Below are 23,244 nucleotides of genomic sequence, written 5' to 3' on the forward strand. Positions count from 1 at the left end.
TAAAAACATGATTGTTAAGTACCAATCTGCTATTGGCCAATAAGATTTGACAAATTAATTCAACTCAACCCTAATACAACTGCTGGTGACTACCAGTTGTATTTGACAGATTACACTGGGAGATCTTTATAACAGGTGAGATTGTTTTAGCTTCAAATTGCCTTAGTTCCCCATTCTATCTCACGGGTAGATACTACTATGGCCTTAGTTCCCCATTCTATTTCACGAGTAGATACTACTATGGCCTTAGTTCCCCATTCTATCTCACGAGTAGATACTACTATGGCCTTAGTTCCCCATTCTATCTCACGAGTAGATACTACTATGGCCTTAGTTCCCCATTCTATCTCACGAGTAGATACTACTATGGCCTTAGTTCCCCATTCTATCTCACGAGTAGATACTACTATGGCCAAATTTACTCAGCATCACAAAAAACTGTCAAATATTATGATGCTATCAACATTGATTAATGTAATTTGTATAAATGAAAGACGCGCATATATATGCCAGCTTGATCGAACCATTTCCTTTTCAAATATCCACACTGTGAACTTTTCAACGAGGATCTGCACACAGAGAACCGCCATCCCAGTCTCTTCCTCTGTAACCCATCTCTATGAAACCTTTTTTGCAACAGTCCAAACGCGAGTGTGACAAAACATCAGAATTTATACGCCATTGACTTTCGAAATGGTCCAGAGAACTTCTACATATTCCAGTGTCATTTCTGATCTGCATAACTACATCATTACACAGTGCCAATACCACTAATTCACCAGACTGCATTAATGCACCAAGCTGCGCGGCATGTAGTGGTGAACACAGAACACTACCTGTTATCTGTTAACCACACCAAAACTACCAGTCTGGTTCTTTGGTCAGATTTCTGACGAAAAACATCAGCCATATTGACATGCTTACTCTAAAGGAGGCACGAGACATTTTAGTGAGATAAAATGGCAAGCTGTATTAGAGTTATAAAAACCTGGGAAAAGCGTTAGTGGATGCCAAGGGATTACTAGGCTGTAATAAGGGGAGCAATGCTGTCTGTATCAAACCACAACACAGCTAGAACCGCCCAGCAGGACATCAAAAGACGAGCTCTAGCGGCAGTGTCTAGAAATAGGTCTATAGAGTAGCGAAATTGGCTAACTTCATACAGTCGGTCAACCACAAACCGACTTGGCTTTAAGATAAGACAACTACACAGTAAGATATTAAGAACTAAATTCTAGCAGCACAAATATTTCACCTTGCCTTTTTTAAACTTGAGCCAAAGAGACAATAAGCAATTACGACTATATTAGGGGATATCCTAAACCTTCAGCATACGTTTTTAGCAACCAACTAGATTAGTTCGAACTAATGAGGCTTTCTTGCTGTCTGATGCCAGTGGAAAACTATTTTGAGAGTGTAACATACCCGTCTCGATGACTCGTCTATCGACAGCGTTCGATTCCACATGAAAGCTGCAACAATAAAGCATACGCTCTTTACGCGTATCGAACATATGCACACTACATAAATAGCTAATGACTCCTATTTAACGATGGATGATGGTGAAACATTCCACGACTTAAATAGTTTGGGCATAAGATATCCATATATATCCTGCGAAAAACATACTTTGAGTAGGTTGTAGATAAATTATCAAAAAACTATAATAGCCAAAATTTTATTACTTCAAAAGCCTAGGAGGCTGCGTGGGGCATACATTATACTGTTGTTCACCAATTTCATTAATCGATTACTACGGATTCATTTTTGTGGTTACAACAAGTGGAACTTTTAGTTTTCAGTTCAAATTATGTTAAATTAAAATATACTAACTGGTATGAATGACAATGATAGCATTACAACACAATCATTAAAGGTTGACTTGCAACAAAATTCACATTACAGTTATTTGGTATCAAAAGATTCACCATGTCTTACTCTGCTGTGTTGTAGGTGCCAAACATGTGGAAATGTGATTACAAGCTTTTAAAAGCTAAAAAACGAACAGTTAATCGCAGCCACACGAGACCACCATAATTTGGATTCTCTTTCCAAAACGGCTCAAATGTGACGTAGTTGAAGGAGATGGTTTCTGTTTACACTTTCATGCAACCTTATTCGTCGAAATATTTTCACAAATATACTTCACGCATTCAATAAAACCATGTCTATTGTTCTTATGCGTCTATTTTATCGCTATTGTAATGCTGTCACTTTTAGCACTGATATCTTATAACTTACCATAAAAATTCGTTTATTTTTTTAACCTTAGCTCGAAAGAGTACATATCATTGTCTGATAATCATGATGAGCCTGTTGGTCACCTGTGATAATCGAAAAGTGCTGCAGAAATTATTTGCGAAGTATTGGGTCACATGATCAGATTACGACTTCCCAATTAGACCAGGCCGAAAAAAAACTGTAAAGTAGCGAGCATCTATATTTGATACGGGGTCTTCGCTAAAACCCGAAGTGTTTGTCATAAACTAGTGCTACGATAAGTTTTATATTGAGCTTTTTATTGGCCTTTCAATTCACGTGAGAACATCACGTGACAAGACAATAACCAACTGTAATGACTACGTCAGAGAAATAAACTGATTCCAATCTACGGCGGCTTTTCGTTTTTGAGCTTTTAAGAGCTTGTAATCACATTTCCACATATGTGGCACCTACAACACAACAGAGTGAAACATGGTGAATCTTTTGATACCAAATAACTGTAATGTGAATTGTGTTGCAAATCAACCTTCAAGTTTCAATTGTGCGGATGATGCAGATTTGGAGTTGTGCACACATTGAGTTACTATGTGATAAATATTCCAATGGACAGACGGAAGTTGCGGATTAATGCGGGCGCTTTGTTAATAAAGATAAGGAATTCTACGCTAAAGGTCATAGCGGTGCACTTCTGTCTCGCTGCGCAGTACGCTTTCAAAATAATAATGAATAAAGTATGGAAAATGATTAAAATGGAATAGCCTGCGCTACATTTTCTTCTACATCCTCCGCAAGTGCCGTTTCCATCTTTCGCAAGCATGAAACAGTCGACAAAAATTTGCGAGCAATAAAACTTCCTAGACTTGGGGAGTTTTTGCAAGATGATGCACACCTGCAGCATAACCACGACATAGACACATAGTGAGTATTCATAGACACATAGTGAGTATTCATAGACATCTAGTGAGTATTCATAGACACATAGTGAGTATTCATAGACACATAGTGAGTATTGATCACAAAACATTTATCAATTGCAATGTGCTTTAATAGTTGAAATATTGAAAAATATTCAATTCATCAGATGACCCTTTGTAGCCTCAAATCTTCACAAAATAAGTTTTAGAGAATGATCTCTATTAGGATACCAAAATCTTTGTATTTTTATACTGCTCAATGGATGCTACAAAAGTTCAAACTTTTAAGCACGGAACTGTCAGGGATTTTGCCTCGAAAAATCCCTGACAACTTTCGAGAACATCACGCATTACCAGTTTTTGGCTTACCAACAGAGTAACAATGAGTAGCTTTTTACAATTGTTTAAAAAAAGAATATTCTAGAATACCAACCCTACCTTTGCCTGTGAACCGACTATCGAAGCTGCTACTCAGAGGCGGGCCCTGCAATGTAACAATCAAAGATGTATGATCGAGATCGCAGAGTCTCAAAGCTGGAGACAATGAAACTGGGAGACAAAACTGCATCACACAAACTTTGCATAGAAAGCTAATATTTTATAACAGTAAAATAGAAGAACCAAACACAAATTCACCATGGTATTGAAGTTGAAATTAAGGCTGTTCATTCAGCAGTAGTGGATGCTTCAAGAAGCAAGTTTGACAAATGACACCATGGATGCCGCTGTTTGACTTTGGCGCTGAAAGACAAGCTGCCGTAGCGGTTTGTCCCAAGCTGGAGGCCTAACAGAAGGCATACCGGACAAAGAACAACAATACAAATGGGGACACTCTCCAGAGCTAACCCGTAATGCCACTCATTAGTGAGGCAAATGCTCTGGCCATCCCAGCGTAGCTCACTATACCAGTTGCTTACTGCCTTAGTACAAGCTTGAATGCAGCGCGTAGTGTACTACCAACATAAGAGAGAGAGCATGAGCAAGTTTTCATATATTCTCGCATAGCATTAGACTGTGTAAATGCCAGCATGGCTGTTATTGCAAATAGACTCGCCACTCTCCTGCATCTCAATCATCGATCAATGGCGAAAAAACTGACGAATTCAATTGGAGAGATATTTGGCAGATTGCCAGTCTAAACAAAAAGAAAACAAGGCAAGGAGTTTTAAACTACTATTGGAGAGTGGAATGGGAACACGATGACTCAGAGGGCGATGGTAGGAACATGCAACAGTGAGCTTGACTAAAGGCTTTGATTGACTGCATGGCAGGAATTTATTATATATTAACATATATATGAAAGCATGGATGTATGGTGCAAGTCGTAAGATAACATGGGATTAACAAGAGTCATGCTGAGGCAATAAAGATGGCCAATGAACTAAGTGAAATGGAAACACGATTCCAAAACTATTCGCCTGACTGGCAAGATCAATATAGACTGGGCAATATCGTCAAAGCTACTAGAAGCAGAGAATCAAACACGTACATAAATGATTTAGGAGTTGCAAACCCTTGTACTAATCTTCAGTTAGATAGCTGATGAGAAGCAAATACCATGCAGTGCTGTCTCAGCACAGCATCCAGTGACACTAAAGCCTACATGTAAGTCTAAACAAGGTTATGTCCACCATGCAATAAGCTCTGCTGCTCTACTGTTCGGTATGGCAACAAACAAAAGATTAATTGCATTCCACTTATCTGGACGAAACACTAGGGAAAATTATATGATTGTAATTTCATCTCAGCAATACGCATTCAGTTGGAATTTAGTGGAGAGCTCGTGGAATGGTGCAGATTTATAACAGTGACGCAAGAAGACACTGCGAGTGATAATAGCAACACAACTGGGAGTTAGGGACTCTCAACAGTACAAACCTGTGGCGGCACCGGCTGCCAATCCAAATCCATCATTTTCACCTGAAACATCGCCTTAAGTACAGCTGTAGGCAAGGATTAGTGCAGTGAAGACTCGCATTTCTCAGATGCAAAAGTACCAAGAGCCCAACAGATAACGTTTAACCTGAGCCATGCAAATAACCCAAACCTTTTGCTAGACCTACCATAAAATTAGGAGCAAGTGACCTTGACCTATTCTTTGTAACCTGAAAGTCAATGAAGGAGCGGAGTGCATTAGAATGGCACAATGCTAGAGATTTGCAAGGACTTAACCTCAACTATAAATATTAATTGCGGAGGTTTTTACACTTACTCGTTCTACCTTCCGATTGACAGGTACAGAGCCAGCGCTTATCAGTTGGCTCATAGCAGTTGCCTGGCTGGTTAAGCCATTTCCACCAGATATTCTCATCTGTTTGCTCCTAGCCAGCTTCTCCTGAGCACCAAATGACGATGATCTGCTTCTCTGCACCGGTGCATGATTGTTATTGATTGCATCTGCATGTGCTGCGGCTATCTTCGCTTGTGGACTACCAGTGCTCATGTGACGATGCCTTGACATGTTGTTCCGTGTTGATGTAGCGTCCGATTGGCTTCGAGGTCTGAAGAAAGCCTTTAGGCCACCTTTATTGCTTTTCTCACCTCCTACGTCACCATTAGCTAGGGCGGCTGAGGAGGCACTGTCAGTGTTAGGGGGTTGAGTGTCGCCAGATTTGTGACGGGATTTTTTGAAGCTACTTAACAGTCCTTTAATCCCAGCGGAGCCAGCCCGTGGTCTAAACTCCTTGGAATTTGTATTGTTGTTGTCCACGTCCTCTTCTGCAAGCTCTGGTAACACGTTCACTGTAGAATCCTGCCGAATAATAGTTAGTAGCGTTTACACTCATTTGCAGTCGCTAGAACATAAATGGTATTATAGATAGGGAACATGAAATCTTCAATTAAACAGCATTCACCTTGAAATAAAGAAAACTTACACTCGTTCCGATATTAAGCACATACACCAAATCTATCGCAAAATAACAACATATTAGTAAGTGAATTGGGCAAGTAAGCAGAAAAGTAAATGAGCGTTAGAGGAAAAAGCGTGATCGCCGATTTTTGTAAGAAACGTAGAATAGCCATGCACACAATGTAGACTACGATTGTGTTTTAGAAAAAACGATTGAATCAGTCTGAAATGACCAACTTTTATAGCCCCAAATTTCTTGGGTCATTAGTTACATTATTTATTATCGGTTCATTCATTTTAGTAACAAATTTTAAAAAGCTAAACGTTAAAGATATTTCAAGATAGCACTAATGATACAAATATTAGCAAAAATATTATTAGCTAAACTGCCATTCTGTTTAAATAAAAAGTGATTACCTCTTCAGTCCGGTAGAAGGACTGTGTCGTACAGCGCTTCCTTCGATTCTTCGGCGCACATGCGTTGTTGCGTAGCGCGGTTGTTGTCTTCCATGACCCATAAACCAAATCGAGGCTCCGTAAATATTGCGTGCCTGGCTAGCGTTTGCAAACGAAATCAAAAATATTGAAAAGACAACTCTCGTTTTGCTGTTCATTTTCCGAAAACATGGCAACTACAAATAATCAACTTGTGAATTTGCGTTCATTGTCCCACTCTGCTCATCGCAGTTTTATGGGTGTTGATTAATAATTACTCAATTGGACAGTGAACCCCAGTTACTATTAGCAAAACGATATCATAAGCTATTAGACATATACAGAATACTGGTCAACCCTGGTCAGTGGCACATAATTGTTCCCATATGTGAATAAAAATACAATGCGGCCCCAATATGCCAACCGAGTGCAATGCGCAGAATTATAGGTCATGCCGTGTCTCTAATGTGTAAATGCAATCATCTATACTTTCATTAAAACCAATGACTAACACGAATTCCAAACCACCAGCTCTACTTCACATGTATAAATCGGCAGTCAAATAGTATATGGCTATCTTTTCATAGTTATGCCTTCCGAAAGGCAAACATATCTAATTACGAGTTACAAAAAAGTTTACTTATTTCAGTAGATTGTTAGAACACCAGCAGGCACACTTAAAGTTTATGGCATAGTGATTAGTAGTGAATTAGCAATAGATATGACTGATAACAGAATTATGGTCAAATAGAAAGTATATTTCAAAACTGCAACCTACGAAGAACACTATATAACACCCGTCCTGTTTTCAATAACTGATTTTGGAGCTCACAAGTAAGTCTAATTTTTAATAGAGAAACTCAAAATGAGCAATATAACAGTACCAGCAATTGTAACGAAAAAAATAAATCATTTTTATATATACAAATTGAGGAACGAAAGCGCTAAACTTTTTTTTAATTACTTTTTATTTATCCATAATTCACACTTAGTACTGTGTTATGATACTATCTCCGTGTTGTACATATACTTAGTACTGTGTTATGATACTATCTCCATGTTGTACATATACTTAGTACTGTGTTATGATACTATCTCCATGTTGTACATGTACTTAGTACTGTGTTATGATACTATCTCCATGTTGTACATATACTTAGTACTGTGTTATGATACTATCTCCATGTTGTACATATACTTAGTACTGTGTTATGATACTATCTCCATGTTGTACATATACTTAGTACTGTGTTATGGTACTATCTCCATGTTGTACATATACTTAGTACTGTGTTATGATACTATCTCCATGTTGTACATGTACTTAGTACTGTGTTATGGTACTATCTCCGTGTTGTACATATACTTAGTACTGTGTTATGATACTACCTCCGTGTTGTACATATACTTAGTACTGTGTTATGACACTATCTCCGTGTTGTACGTATACTTAGTACTGTGTTATGACACTATCTCCGTGTTGTACATATACTTAGTACTGTGTTATGATACTATCTCTGTGTTGTACATATACTTAGTACTGTGTTATGATACTACCTCCGTGTTGTACATATACTTAGTACTGTGTTATGATACTATCTCCGTGTTGTACATATACTTAGTACTGTGTTATGATACTACCTCCGTGTTGTACATATACTTAGTACTGTGTCATGACACTATCTTCATGTTGCACATATACTTAGTGTAGTATTTATATGTCATGTTTTTTTTAAACCCTTCGTCTATTGCAGAATGCGTATACAACTAGACTCAAAAAGAAAATTTTTGTTAGTAAAGCTTACAAAAGCAGTTATTCCTTTCCTCAATACCTCGGTACTCTAATAGGATGAACAAACACAAAGCACTAAGGCCAATGCTCTACTTAGCAAATAATTAGCATTATAAGTACTCTATTGAGGCAGCCTTTCTGATAGAACAGCGAAACTTGTGTGACAAATAAAGAGTGCTTTACTTTTGCTGACTGGCCAATAACTCAAGTAGGGTTGAAAGTATCAGCCTTTGTGGCAGCATTACCACAATGCGTGTGAGCAATTCACAGATTGCTATAATTCTTGAAGAATTACTAATCGTTCATGTCTGGTAATAGTAGAAGGGTATGTGTCACGTCACGTGCAAAGTGTTTCTATGACAAGATAGCAGCTGATCAATTTTAAGCAGCTTTCTTAGAATTGGGTGGTCTGGTGCCCCGACTATAGTCTGGTGCTTTGATTTTGGTACTGTGGTATTATGGCTGGCATTATGACAATGGTCTGGTACCTGGACTATGGGTTGATACCTTGGTTATGATCTAGTACCTCACTATGGGCTGATTCCTTGGTTATGGTCTGGTATTCTGACTATGGGCTGATACTTTGGCTATGGTCTGGTACCCCGACTATGTGTTGATTGCTTGGCTATGGTCTGGTACCCCGACTATGGGTTGATACCTTGGCTATGGCCTGGTACCTCGACTCTGGGCTGATACCTTGGTTATGGTCTGTTATCCTGACTATGGGCTGATACCTTTGCTATGGTTTAGTATCCTGATTATGGGCTGATACCTTGACTATGGTCTGGTACCCTGACTATGGGATGATACCTTGGCTATTGTCTGGTACCCTGACTATGGGCTGAAACCTTGGTTATGGTCTGGTACCTCGACTATGGGCTGATACTTTGGTCATTGTCTGGTACCCCGACTATGATAAACTTACCGTTATGACACTAGTTATTTCTAAAAACTCCCAACAACCAGGAGGAGTATTAAAGATGTATCAAGCTTTTGGAGTCATGACAGTGCCTTGACTTCCATAGCACGTAAAAACCTACACACATTGCCATTAGGCCTTATCATAAAACGGCCTTTGTAGAACAAAAAACTAGTTCATGTTTTTTGGAAATTTAGTGATTTCTTAGACTGGACAGTTATAAACCAGAGTGCAATGTTGTCTAGTACGTATCTATATGGTTCATAATTATATTGAACCAGAGTGGAGTGTTGACAAGTACGTATCTATATGGTTCATATATTGAACCAGAGTGGAGTGTTGACAAGTACATATCGATATGGTTCATATATTGAACCAGAGTGTAGTGTTGACAAGTACATATCGATATGGTTCATATATTGAACCAGAGTGGAGTGTTGACAAGTACGTATCTATATGGTTCATATATTGAACCAGAGTGTAGTGTTGACAAGTACATATCGATATGGTTCATATATTGAACCAGAGTGTAGTGTTGACAAGTACATATCGATATGGTTCATATATTGAACCAGAGTGTAGTGTTGACAAGTACATATCGATATGGTTCATATATTGAACCAGAGTGTAGTGTTGACAAGTACATATCGATATGGTTCATATATTGAACCAGAGTGTAGTGTTGACAAGTACATATCGATATGGTTCATATATTGAACCAGAGTGTAGTGTTGACAAGTACATATCGATATGGTTCATATATTGAACCGGAGTGGAGTGTTGACAAGTACATATCGATATGGTTCATATATTGAACCGGAGTGGAGTGTTGACAAGTACATATCGATATGGTTCATATATTGAACCGGAGTGGAGTGTTGACAAGTACATATCGATATGGTTCATATATTGAACCGGAGTGTAGTGTTGACAAGTACATATCGATATGGTTCATATATTGAACCAGAGTGTAGTGTTGACAAGTACATATCGATATGGTTCATATATTGAACCAAAGTGGAGTGTTGAAGCTTTCAGGAAATTACCATCAGAGCGATGTCAACTAGAGGTTGTTTCCTCTTGTCAACATTTCTAATCAGAAACTATAAAAAGTGACACAGGATTTTTAATAGGTTTATATAATAATAATCTCTTGGAGCTTGATTTTAAGCTAAAACAAATTTAGATTTGTTTTCCTTGGTCTGTCTTTTTGGCGATAGTTTTTAAATGTTGACGACTCCATATTTTAATTGTCGAGCATGCAATACTTCATATAAGCATGTGTCGCGAGAAAATCAAAATTTGGGCTGCTTTTTTATTTTTAGTACAGTTAAAAATAAGAAGTTTTGCCTGTGTCGTTTTTGTAATTTAAAATAAGGTAAAAAAAATTAAAATAATATCAAATTTTACTGGCATTATAACACTATCCCGATAGTGATGTAATATCGTGCGGATTGGTAGACAGCTGTGGCAATAGATCTCAATTTCTTAGTAATGCGTAGCAAAAAAACTAGGTAGAATGACAACCCATTTTATTATCTGCCATCTTAAACAAAGTTCTTAAAAAGCTTCGATCAGCGGAAATGTTGTGGTAGCAATGTGTCGTTTAGAGCATTGAGTTTTTTAGTGAGTTGCTCAAATAGTCAGCTGTATAACTGTAACAGCAGTATGAAGTACTTTTAGTTATAGAGGAGAAAATGATGAAAAATTCTCTCATGGATGAGCTTAGTCGTTGAAGGGAGCCTTTCTAAAGCAGTGGTTAGTGTATATTCGTTGACCTATAAGAGGTCAGTGGACATGAAGTCATTTTGCAATTCAAAACCCCATCAATTTTTAATCCTCTACCTGCATTACTGATCAACTGCAAGCTTTTGGAATGATTGCAGATTGTTTCTTAAGCAAATTACTCTTGAGAGAAGTAAAGTTGTCTGCTCCATGACCACCTTTGCAAAGTCACCCATTAATCTTTGCACAACCCTGCTTTTAGTCAAAAATATATTACATTAAACTCCATGCATGGTTGCTCAAAAATTTTTCAAATAAAATGCAAGAGAGATATCTTCAACATTAGGCAGCATAGGCAGCACGAGGCAGCTCTACTAGTTGTTAAACATGCTACCATAAGTTACAAATTGTAAGAAAAAACTTGAAACTTTTCATCTTGTATTAATTTGTGGTATATTAAGATAAGCCAATAAATTTAAATACATATAACAAGGTTTATTAAGGGCATTAGTTTTGTGTACAAAGAATTATGGATAATACAAGGACAAGTTCTCAAACATCCAACTACTAGTCTGTAGTAGCGTGCATTTGGCAATGTCAACTATTTTAGAATTTTCTGATGCGAGAACACCAATACTAATTTTTAGACAGTCATAAATCAAACATTAAAAAATAAATGCCAATCCTTCAAAAACTAAATAATTAAGTTTAAATTTGTTAGCTTTCTCATCAATGGATAGAACCAAAGGCTTCATTTACATAGCTTGGAGTTTGTGCAACTATTTTGCTGTGCAGTTTTATGTAAAAGGGGGTGAGTTACAATATACTAGTCACGGTATCAAAATATTGTCCAATTTTAGACGAATAGCTTTTTTGGGCTTGTTAGGTGATGTAATCTAGCGTACTGGTGTGTTCATATGGCAGATAATCTGTTCTCAAGTTTTTTTAAGTAATATCATTAAAAGTAGTGGTGAGTTCATTTAATTGTGGTCAAGTACTTCTATGGTCATTTAAGAACAGGCTATGTCTTATGCACAAGGCTCCATGCCCTTCACATATCCTTGTTTGCTCAAGCTAAGGCTTTCTATTGCATTACCCTATTGACAGTAAAGGATTAATCAATACGGCTCTGAATAGATACGTGCAACTTTACTAGTATACATGCTGCTCCTTTTAAAGTTTGCCTGAGAAAAAATATCTTTCATCCTCGAAATTCAACATTCGATTCTGCTCACAGATATATCCTTCGTTTTCTCGTGATGTCATTTTATCGTTGTCGGCCATCTTTGTAGACAATTTTATCGTTCAAAACATGAAGCATTTGCAATAAATGTTTGAAAATGATGCTTTTGTTTGCAATCTTTTTATTATATTATCAAAACAACACCGAAATGTACTTTTAAATAAAAGAAAACCGATCGTTTTCTACAAAGATGGCGGCTTTTTCATAAACCAGTGCATGTGCAAACGGCCTGATGACGTAAAAAAAAACGATGGATAGCGGTCGCTGTTTGATAGTTCGGTTATTGTAATGAGATTAGAGTATTTTTAGTGGAGCAAGATATCGCTAACAATTCTATAACATGCTGAGAAAATATTCGAGTCAAACGGAAAGCTTTTCCAATCTGTAAAGTTTAAACCAGCATCTTCATAAGAGAATAAAAAAGTGACAAGTGACAAAACTCGAACTCTCTTGTTAAGATGTGCCAACATACCGACCAGTAACACAAAAAAACCTTTTTAGGCACCTCATTCTGTTCAAGCAGGAGTCTTCTCTCTTTTCCCAGCTTTTAAACATACGTTACAGTTTTTGCAATGAATTAAAAAGCGCACAGTAAATCATGCTCTACATACTTACAATATCATTAGGTGTGTTTGGCAAAAAAGGCACCATATTGTTATTCCGATTTTCATAATTGTTTATATGCATAGGATGTAGCACCGTATCCTCGTGTACCGAACATAATGTTCTCGGTGAGATGTTTGAGCCTTTCGTTGGCGGTAGAACAACTCCTCCCCCAAGCTTTTGCTGACGTGACAACATCATCAAACCTTTACGATGAGTTGAAGATGTAAAACACCCCACGCATCTAGCTTCTCGCACATCCGCTCCAAGTCGGCTAGGCTAATGGCGAGCCCAGTTACTGAATTTGTGCAAGCTGATAAAATGCCAATACAGCTTTGTGTTGCGCTGCTGTGTGTCCAGCTATCTCTCCTAACAATGCTACCGCTGGTGTCTATCAGTTTATAATAGAGATGATAATGTCACTGAGATATTATTCGCTAGATATCCTATACGGTTAGACCCTTGAGCCTATAATCAAGTGTCTCTGAACGTTGAATGCGGACAGTCTCAGCAATAGCAGTGTTATTGTGATTAATAGCCGCTGGTGAGGTAATTGATTAGATCAGAACATATTGACCAATAGCGGCTACAGATTTCAAACAATGCTTAGATTTAAAATTAGTATAAAAAAATCTATCAAAATTGACTTTTATTACTGACTATTTTCAACAAGCAATTAGCAAAGATTGTGGCTAATCCCAACAAGCAATTACCAAAGATAATGGCTATTTCTAGTAAGCATTTAGCAAAAATAATGACAATTTCTAACAAGCAATTTATAAAGTTAAGAAGAATTCTCAACAAGCAATTAGCAAAGGCACGAAAAATTCTCAACAAGCAATTAGCAAAGACAATATTCTCTCTTCTCAAGATTTTATTAATAAGTTTTTTTCAATTTCGAAGGTTAAAACATCAAATAGCAATTGTTTAATCTCATTCAACCTCAATTGCCAGATATCTGAGGCTGGACCATTACATTTGTTTCAACTTTACATTCACACAACCACTAGTCGATATGTTCAGATCATACTAATAGCAAAGATTTCTAGACAAGATAGCAGTGAGAATTACTGGGCAAGTTGGTCTTTAAGCGTTCAAACTGTGGATGAGCCACTGGATTGCTGTTAAGAACTAATGACGACCAAATAGCAAGAAGACAAAATCAAAATTAAATCGCACCATTTTTCATTACCTACGCTATCAATATACTCTGGCATATATGTTGCCTTAAATAGAGAGACGGTGCACCAGAACTATGGTAGATCATCTCATTAGATCGTCTCAGAGCTACACTTTTATGGTCATAACTGCAATACGCAGATATATTCAGGTAATCGGTAAAAGTGCAAAAAATATAAAAAAGCAAACCATTAAAACTTACTGGATTATATAATGTAAAAAATAGTACAAAAAATAGGATACAGTCCAAAATACGCAGCGAATTTGCACACAAAAAATATCAAAATTGGCCAATTATAGTAAAAAGAGTTTCAACTCAGTAGCAGTAGGTTCCCACAAATCATGATTTCAAATAAATATTATCAAGTTCTTAATTTATTTATTTAATTATTCAGTAATGTAACTTTTTATATTTTATATAACTTTTTATTAAACTAGTATCGTTTTCATCATTATTTTCAACATATTACCATGATGAGATATCTATCTACATAAGTACATACCTATTTATCTACCTAGATATGTATCTAGGTAGATATAACTTAAGCACGTACATGGTTACATACCTAGGCACATACTTAGGTAAGTTCATAGGTATGTACCTAAGTTACCTACCTAGATAATGTAGGTCTTGTGTCTAAAGGGCCCAAAATAAAAATTTAGTTCATTTAGTAATACATATAGATAGTTGGGTACATGATTATTACAACAGTAATTCACATTTATCATTTGCCCAAAGTGTCCTAAACTATTATAAACTGTTTCATGAGGCGATCACTCTTGATTCAAATAAATTGTCCCGCACAATTCTCACAATATCCGTAGTAGACTTTGTACCGGTCACACCTTGAAAATGTAAGCCGTAAAAAATAGGTTATTGGATTCCGGTGATAAGTCATTCGCTCACTTTTTGTCTTATAAAAAATAATATATATGCTTTGGCAAGCACTGAATTGAACTGTAAAGTTCTTGTTACGCTACTAGTCAAGTTTGGCTTTCTGTTTGTTTCGAGACTGCCAGGTCACACTCTATACATGGACTTGATAATCTTTGAACGATTTGTGTGCAGTTGGCGATCAACGCATAATCATTGCCGATGCGCACGACAATAGAGCCTTTTGTCGCAATTGGCTGCGCTGTGATCAACTCCTTTGTTCCCTCCTTTGCTCGATGAAGGCGTGTGCAATGAACAGCATTCCGATTGGTAAACCATTATAACCAATCACAATCAGTGGACAATTATGTTTACTTTTTATTGTGCCAGTTTTAGCAGTTTGATATAATGTTGGGTGAGAGTTTGGCTGTTGTTTGTCTGCGACGAAAAGATGGCTGTTATTATTAAGGGGTTTTCCAATGGAAAACCAGTAGATTCAGCACATCAGCTATGCTTGTGGACACGCTTCTAGACTGTCTTCTTCCGGCCTTCCCATGAATAAGCGCTTTTGATAAACTATTCAAAAAGCTGCAATATGCCTCTGGTCATCTTTGTATAGATTTTTTCCTGTTACAGATTATAGAAACATTGAGTGTACATATAGCCTTTAGACCTACTGTTTGTATGAGCAACAACTACGACAGAAGGAAAAAACACAGTTCAATTGATTACCCAATATTGACTAAATTGGTCACTAGAAGACTCATTCTATTGGCATGTTTTATGATTATTATCACTCATTCATATGAAAGCTTCAAGGCCAGATCAAAGCTATAAAGGTCGTAATGCTTGTTCTCCTATAGCATAGAAGATAAGCACAGGTTTGTACCATAACTACCAGTAAGGCTATCGACGGCCGGCACTTCTTTTATAGTCAATCAGATAGCCTGGAAAGGGGTATTTGAAAAACATCTTCAAAAACCAAACAGAGTTTTGTAATCAAACATTTCAGTGACTTGGCGAAAGGCACGAAGTATACATGTGTGAAGTTTGAATAAAATCGGGCAAAAAATGTGGATTTGCGCAGTGTTTGCGCAGACTAACAGACACACAATGACTAGGTAGAATTTTCTCTTCTACATATTTAGATATCTCAAAGTTCATCATTCGGTGTGTCCAGTTATAGTTATTAAAATCTAGGAATAAAAGATTCGCTTCATGCTGGATTTCATCTCCAAACCTCCAATTCACCAGGCGATAACCTACCCAGTTAAGCTACACGAGATGCACTTCAATCATTAGGCGATATGAGTTGTTATGTCGGTTAAAATATGCATGACACTCTGCGGTACGCAATGTCACTAAAGCTTGCTCTCACGGTTCTTATTAGTAAGTTTAGCAATACAGATACTAGTTTACTCAAATTAGTCATTGGCAATGTGCCAGGCTAATGGCAAGTGGCAGGCAACTACATTACCTGTCACTGTTTATAAATTGTTATTTAGCACTTGTGCAACGCCGAGCATTTGGTTAGTATGTTAATATAAATGATGGCTTGCTATTGTTATAACAGTCACTGTCTATCCAAGCTTCACCACATCCTTAATAAGAAGATTTTTTGGAGAAATGATTGCCGGCGTGTTTTCATAAAGTCAGAGAAGATAACAAGCAAAAATTCATAAGTTTTAGTTTATTGCTGGACTAAAATCAAAGCAATTTTTTTGAACAGCTGAGCACAGTCTATGTGATTGTCAACTCCTTCCAACTGTTTATCGCTTTTTATTTACAGTGCCAATCACCCTTTTTCAGGATATTTATTATTGTTTTTTACTGTTATTACATATTACTAATAATTTTCTTCAAACAAAAATGTTTTCAAAATTTCATATATCTGAAGGTTCGCTAATGTTCAGTTTTAAAAATTTTGACTTCTAAATTAAAATTGAGTTAAACTAATTGTTGCTATAGCAAACCAACATGAATGAAAAGAGAAATTAGAACATCGTTTCTTTATTAAAGTTTCCTTAAATTATAGCATCGTTGCTGCCAGACATTCTCGCTTATCAGAAGAGACTTGTTCAACTCCATATACTGAACTGTCTTACAACTTTGAAGTTTGTTGGCACAAAACTTTCAACAACAGGAAGTAGCTTAACCGAAGCGCTAATTTTACGCTCACATGATCTTTAGCTTTTTCGTTAGCATGTCAAAATGCTGGAGGTATAGCTCGTTGGGATATTGTAGCAACAGTCTTGAGGCAGTACTGTCAATGAGGTTGTCACTCATAAAGTATTTGAAAGTATGGTACTTGCTGCTTAGGCTACACTGCTCTTACATACAAAATGCTGTTGCAATAATAACACCTAAGCAACTGCTAACAATGCTTGTATTGAGTTTGTTGCTTCAATAAAATCCGTGCCACGTCATGAAACAGACCTGGAGGCTGTTTTGAATGACCAGAGATATCACACAGGACAATAACACCGAAGCATTAGTTGAAGTCTTTGTGAAAAATTATTCTTTTGTTTGTACATTTCATAAACCGCAATAATATTTTGAGAAGTTGCAAGGCATGACGCGTTTATGTCGTAAGATGAAACCGCGGCAATAATTTGCATCAATGCCGTGTTCTTCTTTCAGTTCTTTAAAAACTAATACCTTAGCCTGAGGATCTATTATTGAAAAATCTTAGAACTGGATTAGGTTTCAATCATCAGGCATATCTAAAACAAATATTTAGGGGATTTTGTTTTTAAAATATCACTACACGTATTATTGAAAGTTGTCTTCTCATTAAGGGTATGCTTAGAACAATTAGCAAAGTATATATACATGTATTGGTAAAAGGAAAAGATACTTAGCTAATAGTCACTGCAAGTCTGTTTTTGCGCAGCCACACTTCTAAAGAGACAAATTGTGTAAAATTTGGCACAAAACAGATTTGTAGTGACTACTAGCTGAGTAACTTTTCATTTAACCCATATTATTATCATTATTATCATTATTATCATTATTATCATTATTATCATTATTATCATTATTATCATTATTATCATTATTATCATTATCATCATTATCATCATTATTATCATTATTATCATTATTATCATTATTATCATTATTATCATTATTATCATTATTATCATTTCGCTCCACAGAAATTCTATTTTCAGGGTAGACTGCTCGTTAGTTAGTAGTTTAGTTTTACTAACTGTGTATATGTAGAGATATATGTAAATGCGTGTATATACATGTATTATACATGTATATACACGTATAATATATATATATATACATATATATATATATATATATATATATATATATATATATATATGTATATACATGTATTATACATGTATATACATGTATAATATATATATATACATATATATATATGTATATACATGTATTATACATGTATATACATGTATAATACATGTATATACATGTATAATATATATATATATACATATATATATATATATATATACATATATATATATAAAATATTTATAAGTGGAACTTCACTCTGTAAGTTAAACATTTTATTACTGTAATAAAATGTTTAACTTATAGAGTGAAGTTCCACTTATAAATATTTTATAATTTAGCTCTGATTTATCATTGAGCACTCTGTAACGAACTGTGCAGCGTCCACTTTGTCTATATATATATATATATATATATATATATATATATATATATATATATATATATATATATATATATATAACTACATGTATGTATATATACATACATATATTTTTGTGTGTCTTTATTTATATATGCAAATATAGATATAGTAGATAGATAAACAAACAAGAATAGCACAAATTAACTGAAGCATTATGCAGCTGTAATCATATACAATGAAGGTACACAAGTATTTGGATTACTCTTAAACGTACCCTGAGAGATGAGGAATTGGAGTACGCATATGGTAGTCGAGTTTTAATTTTGTATTTCTCAGAATTGTAGAAGGATCATGATAGATTTTACAATGATTAAGGCATGCGATGGTACATGACAACTACGTACATACAGTACTGCGTTGTATGGACCTTATAGGCAGCGGGTAAGTGTACCCTTATGATCCTTGTAGGCAGTGGGTAAATGTACCCTTATGGACCTTGTAGACAGTGGGTAAGTGTACCCTTATGGACCTTTTAGGCAGTGGGTAAATGTACCCTTATGGACCTTGTAGGCAGTGGGTAAGTGTGCCGTTGTGATACTTGTAGGCAGTGGGTAAGTGTATCCTTATGGACCTTGTAAGCAGTGGGTAAATGTACCCTTATGGACCTTGTAGAAAGTGGGTAAGTGTACCCTTATGGACCTTGTAGGCAGTGGGTAAGTGTGCCGTTGTGATACTTGTAGGCAGTGGGTAAGTGTATCCTTATGGACCTTGTAGGCAGTGGGTAAGTGTGCCGTTGTGATACTTGTAGGCAGTGGGTAAATGTACCCTTATGGACCTTGTAGGCAGTGGGTAAGTGTACCCTTATGAACCTTGTAGACAGTGGGTAAGTGTACCCTTATAGACCTTGTAGACAGTGGGTAAGTGTACCCTTATAGACCTTGTAGGCAGTGAGTGAGTGTACCCTTTTTCACCATTAGAGATCATGACCTGAGAGTTTTGTAAGAAGTTAGTGTTTGTAGGCTACGATTGCTGAACGTGTTCAGTAAATGTTAAACCCTTTTATGCAATAGCTTACAGGCTGGCATGGTATTTTCACTAATAGCAACTGGTAGAGAATAACTCCAAGTTTTTAAGCAGATATAGGCCTGAACAGTGGTTGCATATAGCCATTCAACATCAAGTTTTTAAAGCGTACTTCAAAAGTGCAAGCGCATGGAACCCGAGAACGCAATAAACTTTCGTTAACTTTATTAAGTTCTGACCAAACGATTATTCTGCACAAATTAATTCAAAAGGATTTTTGAAAAACCGACATAGTGGTAGTATGTAAGCAACATCTCGAGAATCCAAACAGATATCGTTTTACTGTAAAATGCATCTTATTCAGAACAAAATTTTATACAAGATAAGTATAAAATTGTTTAGTGAATCTCACTTTCGCAAACTTTCTGACGCTTTCTTTGCGTTGAACAAATGCGGTGTGTTTATTATTGCCGTGACGATAACGATCTGGTTTTCCCGTTTTGAAAAATAATTAGAAATGGAATTGTTGAACCAAAAATTTTTCTATTGGTTGCACGTGATTGGCAACAAGATTGTTTCGTTAGAGACAAAATTTGATTGATCTAGTTAATGTGTGGGCTTCGTAATGAAAAGAAAAGTGAAACTTAATTGAAAAGCCGATACATCGGCTTACAGTCTGTACTTATATTACCGCGAAAGTTGATAAATCGGCTTGCGGTAGCGAATGAGTTAAAGGTTGACTTGCAACAAAATTCACATTACAGTTATTTGGTATCGAAAAATTCGCTATGTCTTACTCCGCTGTGTTGTAGGTACAAGATATGTGGAAATGTGATTACAAGCTCTTAAAAACTCAAAAATGAACAGTTAATCGCAGCCATCACGAAAATGCCATAGGTTGGAATCCCTCTCAAAACAGCTCGAATGGAATGTAGTTGAACACGATGTGCTTCTGTTTACACTTTCATGCAATCTCATTCGTCAAAATAATTTCACAAATAAACTTCCCGCATTTATTAAAACTACGTCTATTGTCCTTACGCATCTATTTCATTATCATTGTAATGCTGTCACTTGGAGCACTGATATCTCAAAACTTACACCAAAAATCACTTTAATTTTTTAACCTCAGCTCGAAGGGGTGCATATCATCTTTTGATAAACATGAGGAGTCTGCTGGCCTGTGATGGTCGAAAAATGCTGCAGAAATTGTTCGCCCCATTTGGCCGGAAATATGGGTCACATGATCAGATTCTGACTAGACGAGTAGTCCAAGCTAAAATGAAACTGTAAAGTAGCGAGCATCTATATTTGATAAAGGCTTTTCGGTAGAACCCGAAGCGTTTGTCATAAACTAGTGCTACGAGACGTTTTATATTGAGCCTTTTATTGACCTTTCATTTTACGTGATAACACCAGGTGCCAAAAAAGTACCCACATCAAGTTGACTGCTTCATCAAAATAAAGGAATTCCAACCTACGGCCGTTTTTTATAACTGTTAGTTTTTGAGCTTTTAAGAGCTTGTAATAATATTTCTACATAATATGTATGTTCAAAATATCATTTTGAACCTGCAATACAGCAGAGTAAGACATGGTGAACTTTTTGATACCAAATAACTGTAATGTAAATTTTGTTGCAAGTCAACCTTTAAACTACGTGATTCAACAACTTTCTACAGTAATCTATTATTTATACTTTGAGTAATGACAAAACAATCATAGTTTTACCTCCCTTGATTTGCTTTATGCATAACTAGAAAAAATACACGATTTGGGCTGTTTTATTTTGTGCGTGTTATTTTTGTAATAATTAAATAAGTTTTATAAATTTAAAAAATAAACTTCAACTAATAATAGTTTACTGATTTTTGAGTTATAGTGATAACAACACCACAACATAATTGTAATAACAACATACTTGCAGTAATAATACAACGTAGCAGTATAATTACAATAACAATATAACAATATGGTTGTTATAACAATATAACAATATAAATGTAATAACAGTATTATTGCAATAACAATATTATTGCAATAACAATATTATTGCAATAACAATATAATTGTAATAACAGTATTGTTGCAATAGCAATATTATTGCAATAACCATCTAATTGCAATAACAATATAATTGTAATAGCAGTATAACAATATTACAATATAATTGCAGTAACAGCATTACAATATAAATGCAATAACCTTACAGCATTGCACAGATCGATTGAGAGTGGTGCGCAGTAGATCTTAGTCTTAGCAGTAGATCTTAGTCTTAGCCATAGATGTCCATGAGTATTCACGATAAAATCTGTCTATGAGATCAATAGCGACCTTACACAAAGTTCAAATGCCTCTGACTATGGACAATGATGTGGTAATGCTGCATTCCCCAAAGCAGTAAACTTAATAATTAGTGAAACAGCAAGTTGGCTACATAACTAATAGCAGCGTGACTTTATGTTTGTCATTATTGACTTGAGTTCTTGTCTGTGCACAAGTTTGCTGAACTTCTATAAATTGTTTTATCAAGAAATTATGTTTGGCAAAAGGTTTTCTGTTCCCGAAACCATCTTGCTGTTCTCATCCCTTTTTTAAAATGCTTTGGGCTGACAAAATTTTAGTGAACTTAAAATACGAAGTTAGTTATTGACCTAAGAAACATCTATACTAGTCTATATATACTATTATATAATATTATATACTGATATGTAACATACAGAAATGAGGGCATGATAATAAATACAGCACCTGTGAAACAGGCAAGTATCATTGACTAACAACACTGCTTGTAGCTAGGATTAAGCTGCCGGCTGTTGACATAGAACTATATTAACCTTTAGATTACCTTCCCGTTTAGCAACACATCTTAAAGTACTTACCATGCTGGCAGCCTTTCCTAATATCAATCGCCAAGCCACTTTTCACCAGAATGATGTAATGGCACATTGAATAAATAAATCTTATTAAGTAGCGGTCGGAGACTAGTGATGTTTGATAGGTGTGCAAGTTCATCTAATTATATGACTACGTAAAGAGCTCTGTGTGTATATCTAATCATTTTTCGCTCTTCTCTCTCCGGGCGTCAATCATGTTGCTATGATATGCTGCGCCTGTGGGGCGATTACCATTGTGCTAAGCTTATCAATAACTGCCAGTAGAACCGGCAAAAACAACCTATTTCAGAAAGTTATACGTGATCCATATCATGTTCACCGACCTTTTGAGCTAATTAAATAATTTCATGAGCAATCAGGCGTTTGTACAATAACAACTCTTTGTCATTCCTTGTCAGTCAGGAACTAGAGTTGAAGGTAACACTTCACATTCTGTTGCCTGGACGACGCTATATAGCCCTGTTGTTTACTCGTTTCCTTGGTGACCATAAATTATACGCTCACAACAATCGGCTATTTGAAAAATCGTTTCCTCTTACGACAATATATTGGCAAGGAAGGATGCTAACGATTCTGTTGAAGTGTCAGTGTTAGCCATTAGTAGATTGCAGAAGCGATTTTGTTCGATGATCGTAAAAACAACAGGTCTCAAAGTTTCACTGATGTGTTTAACAAATACTTCTGATCGCGGGTGTATCGCTCGCATCTCATCTCACTTTTTCCATTTTAAAAGACTACCATTAAAAGCTAGTTCCCGTTATATTACCATATGTTAGCGCTGTCCTCTTGACGATTATTTGTCGATAATGTGCGCCATAAACCGACGACGCCGTCATGGCAATGCAGATAGTTCAGGAAATATTGCAGCTGTCAAAATGTCCTGATAGTCCGCCGAGCATTTTCGACAGCTTGTGCACCACTTAGACGAA

At 36.1% G+C, this 23,244-nt stretch overlaps 1 protein-coding gene across 1 annotated transcript in view; it reads right to left on the reverse strand.

Moving 5' to 3' along the window:
• The window catches only part of LOC137388470 (uncharacterized), a 77,812-nt gene that overhangs the window by 24,931 nt on the left and 29,637 nt on the right, over window positions 1–23,244 (reverse strand). The window contains exons 17-21 of the mRNA XM_068074959.1: window positions 12,718–12,984; window positions 5,350–5,889; window positions 5,016–5,057; window positions 3,576–3,621; window positions 1,426–1,472 (exon numbers count right to left, since the gene is read on the reverse strand). Of these exons, the coding sequence (XP_067931060.1) occupies window positions 1,426–1,472; window positions 3,576–3,621; window positions 5,016–5,057; window positions 5,350–5,889; window positions 12,718–12,984 (942 nt within the window). The remainder of the gene's footprint in view (window positions 1–1,425; window positions 1,473–3,575; window positions 3,622–5,015; window positions 5,058–5,349; window positions 5,890–12,717; window positions 12,985–23,244) is intronic.

The sequence above is a fragment of the Watersipora subatra genome, chromosome 1 (assembly GCF_963576615.1).
Source record: "Watersipora subatra chromosome 1, tzWatSuba1.1, whole genome shotgun sequence".
Taxonomy (NCBI): Eukaryota; Metazoa; Bryozoa; class Gymnolaemata; order Cheilostomatida; family Watersiporidae; genus Watersipora; species Watersipora subatra.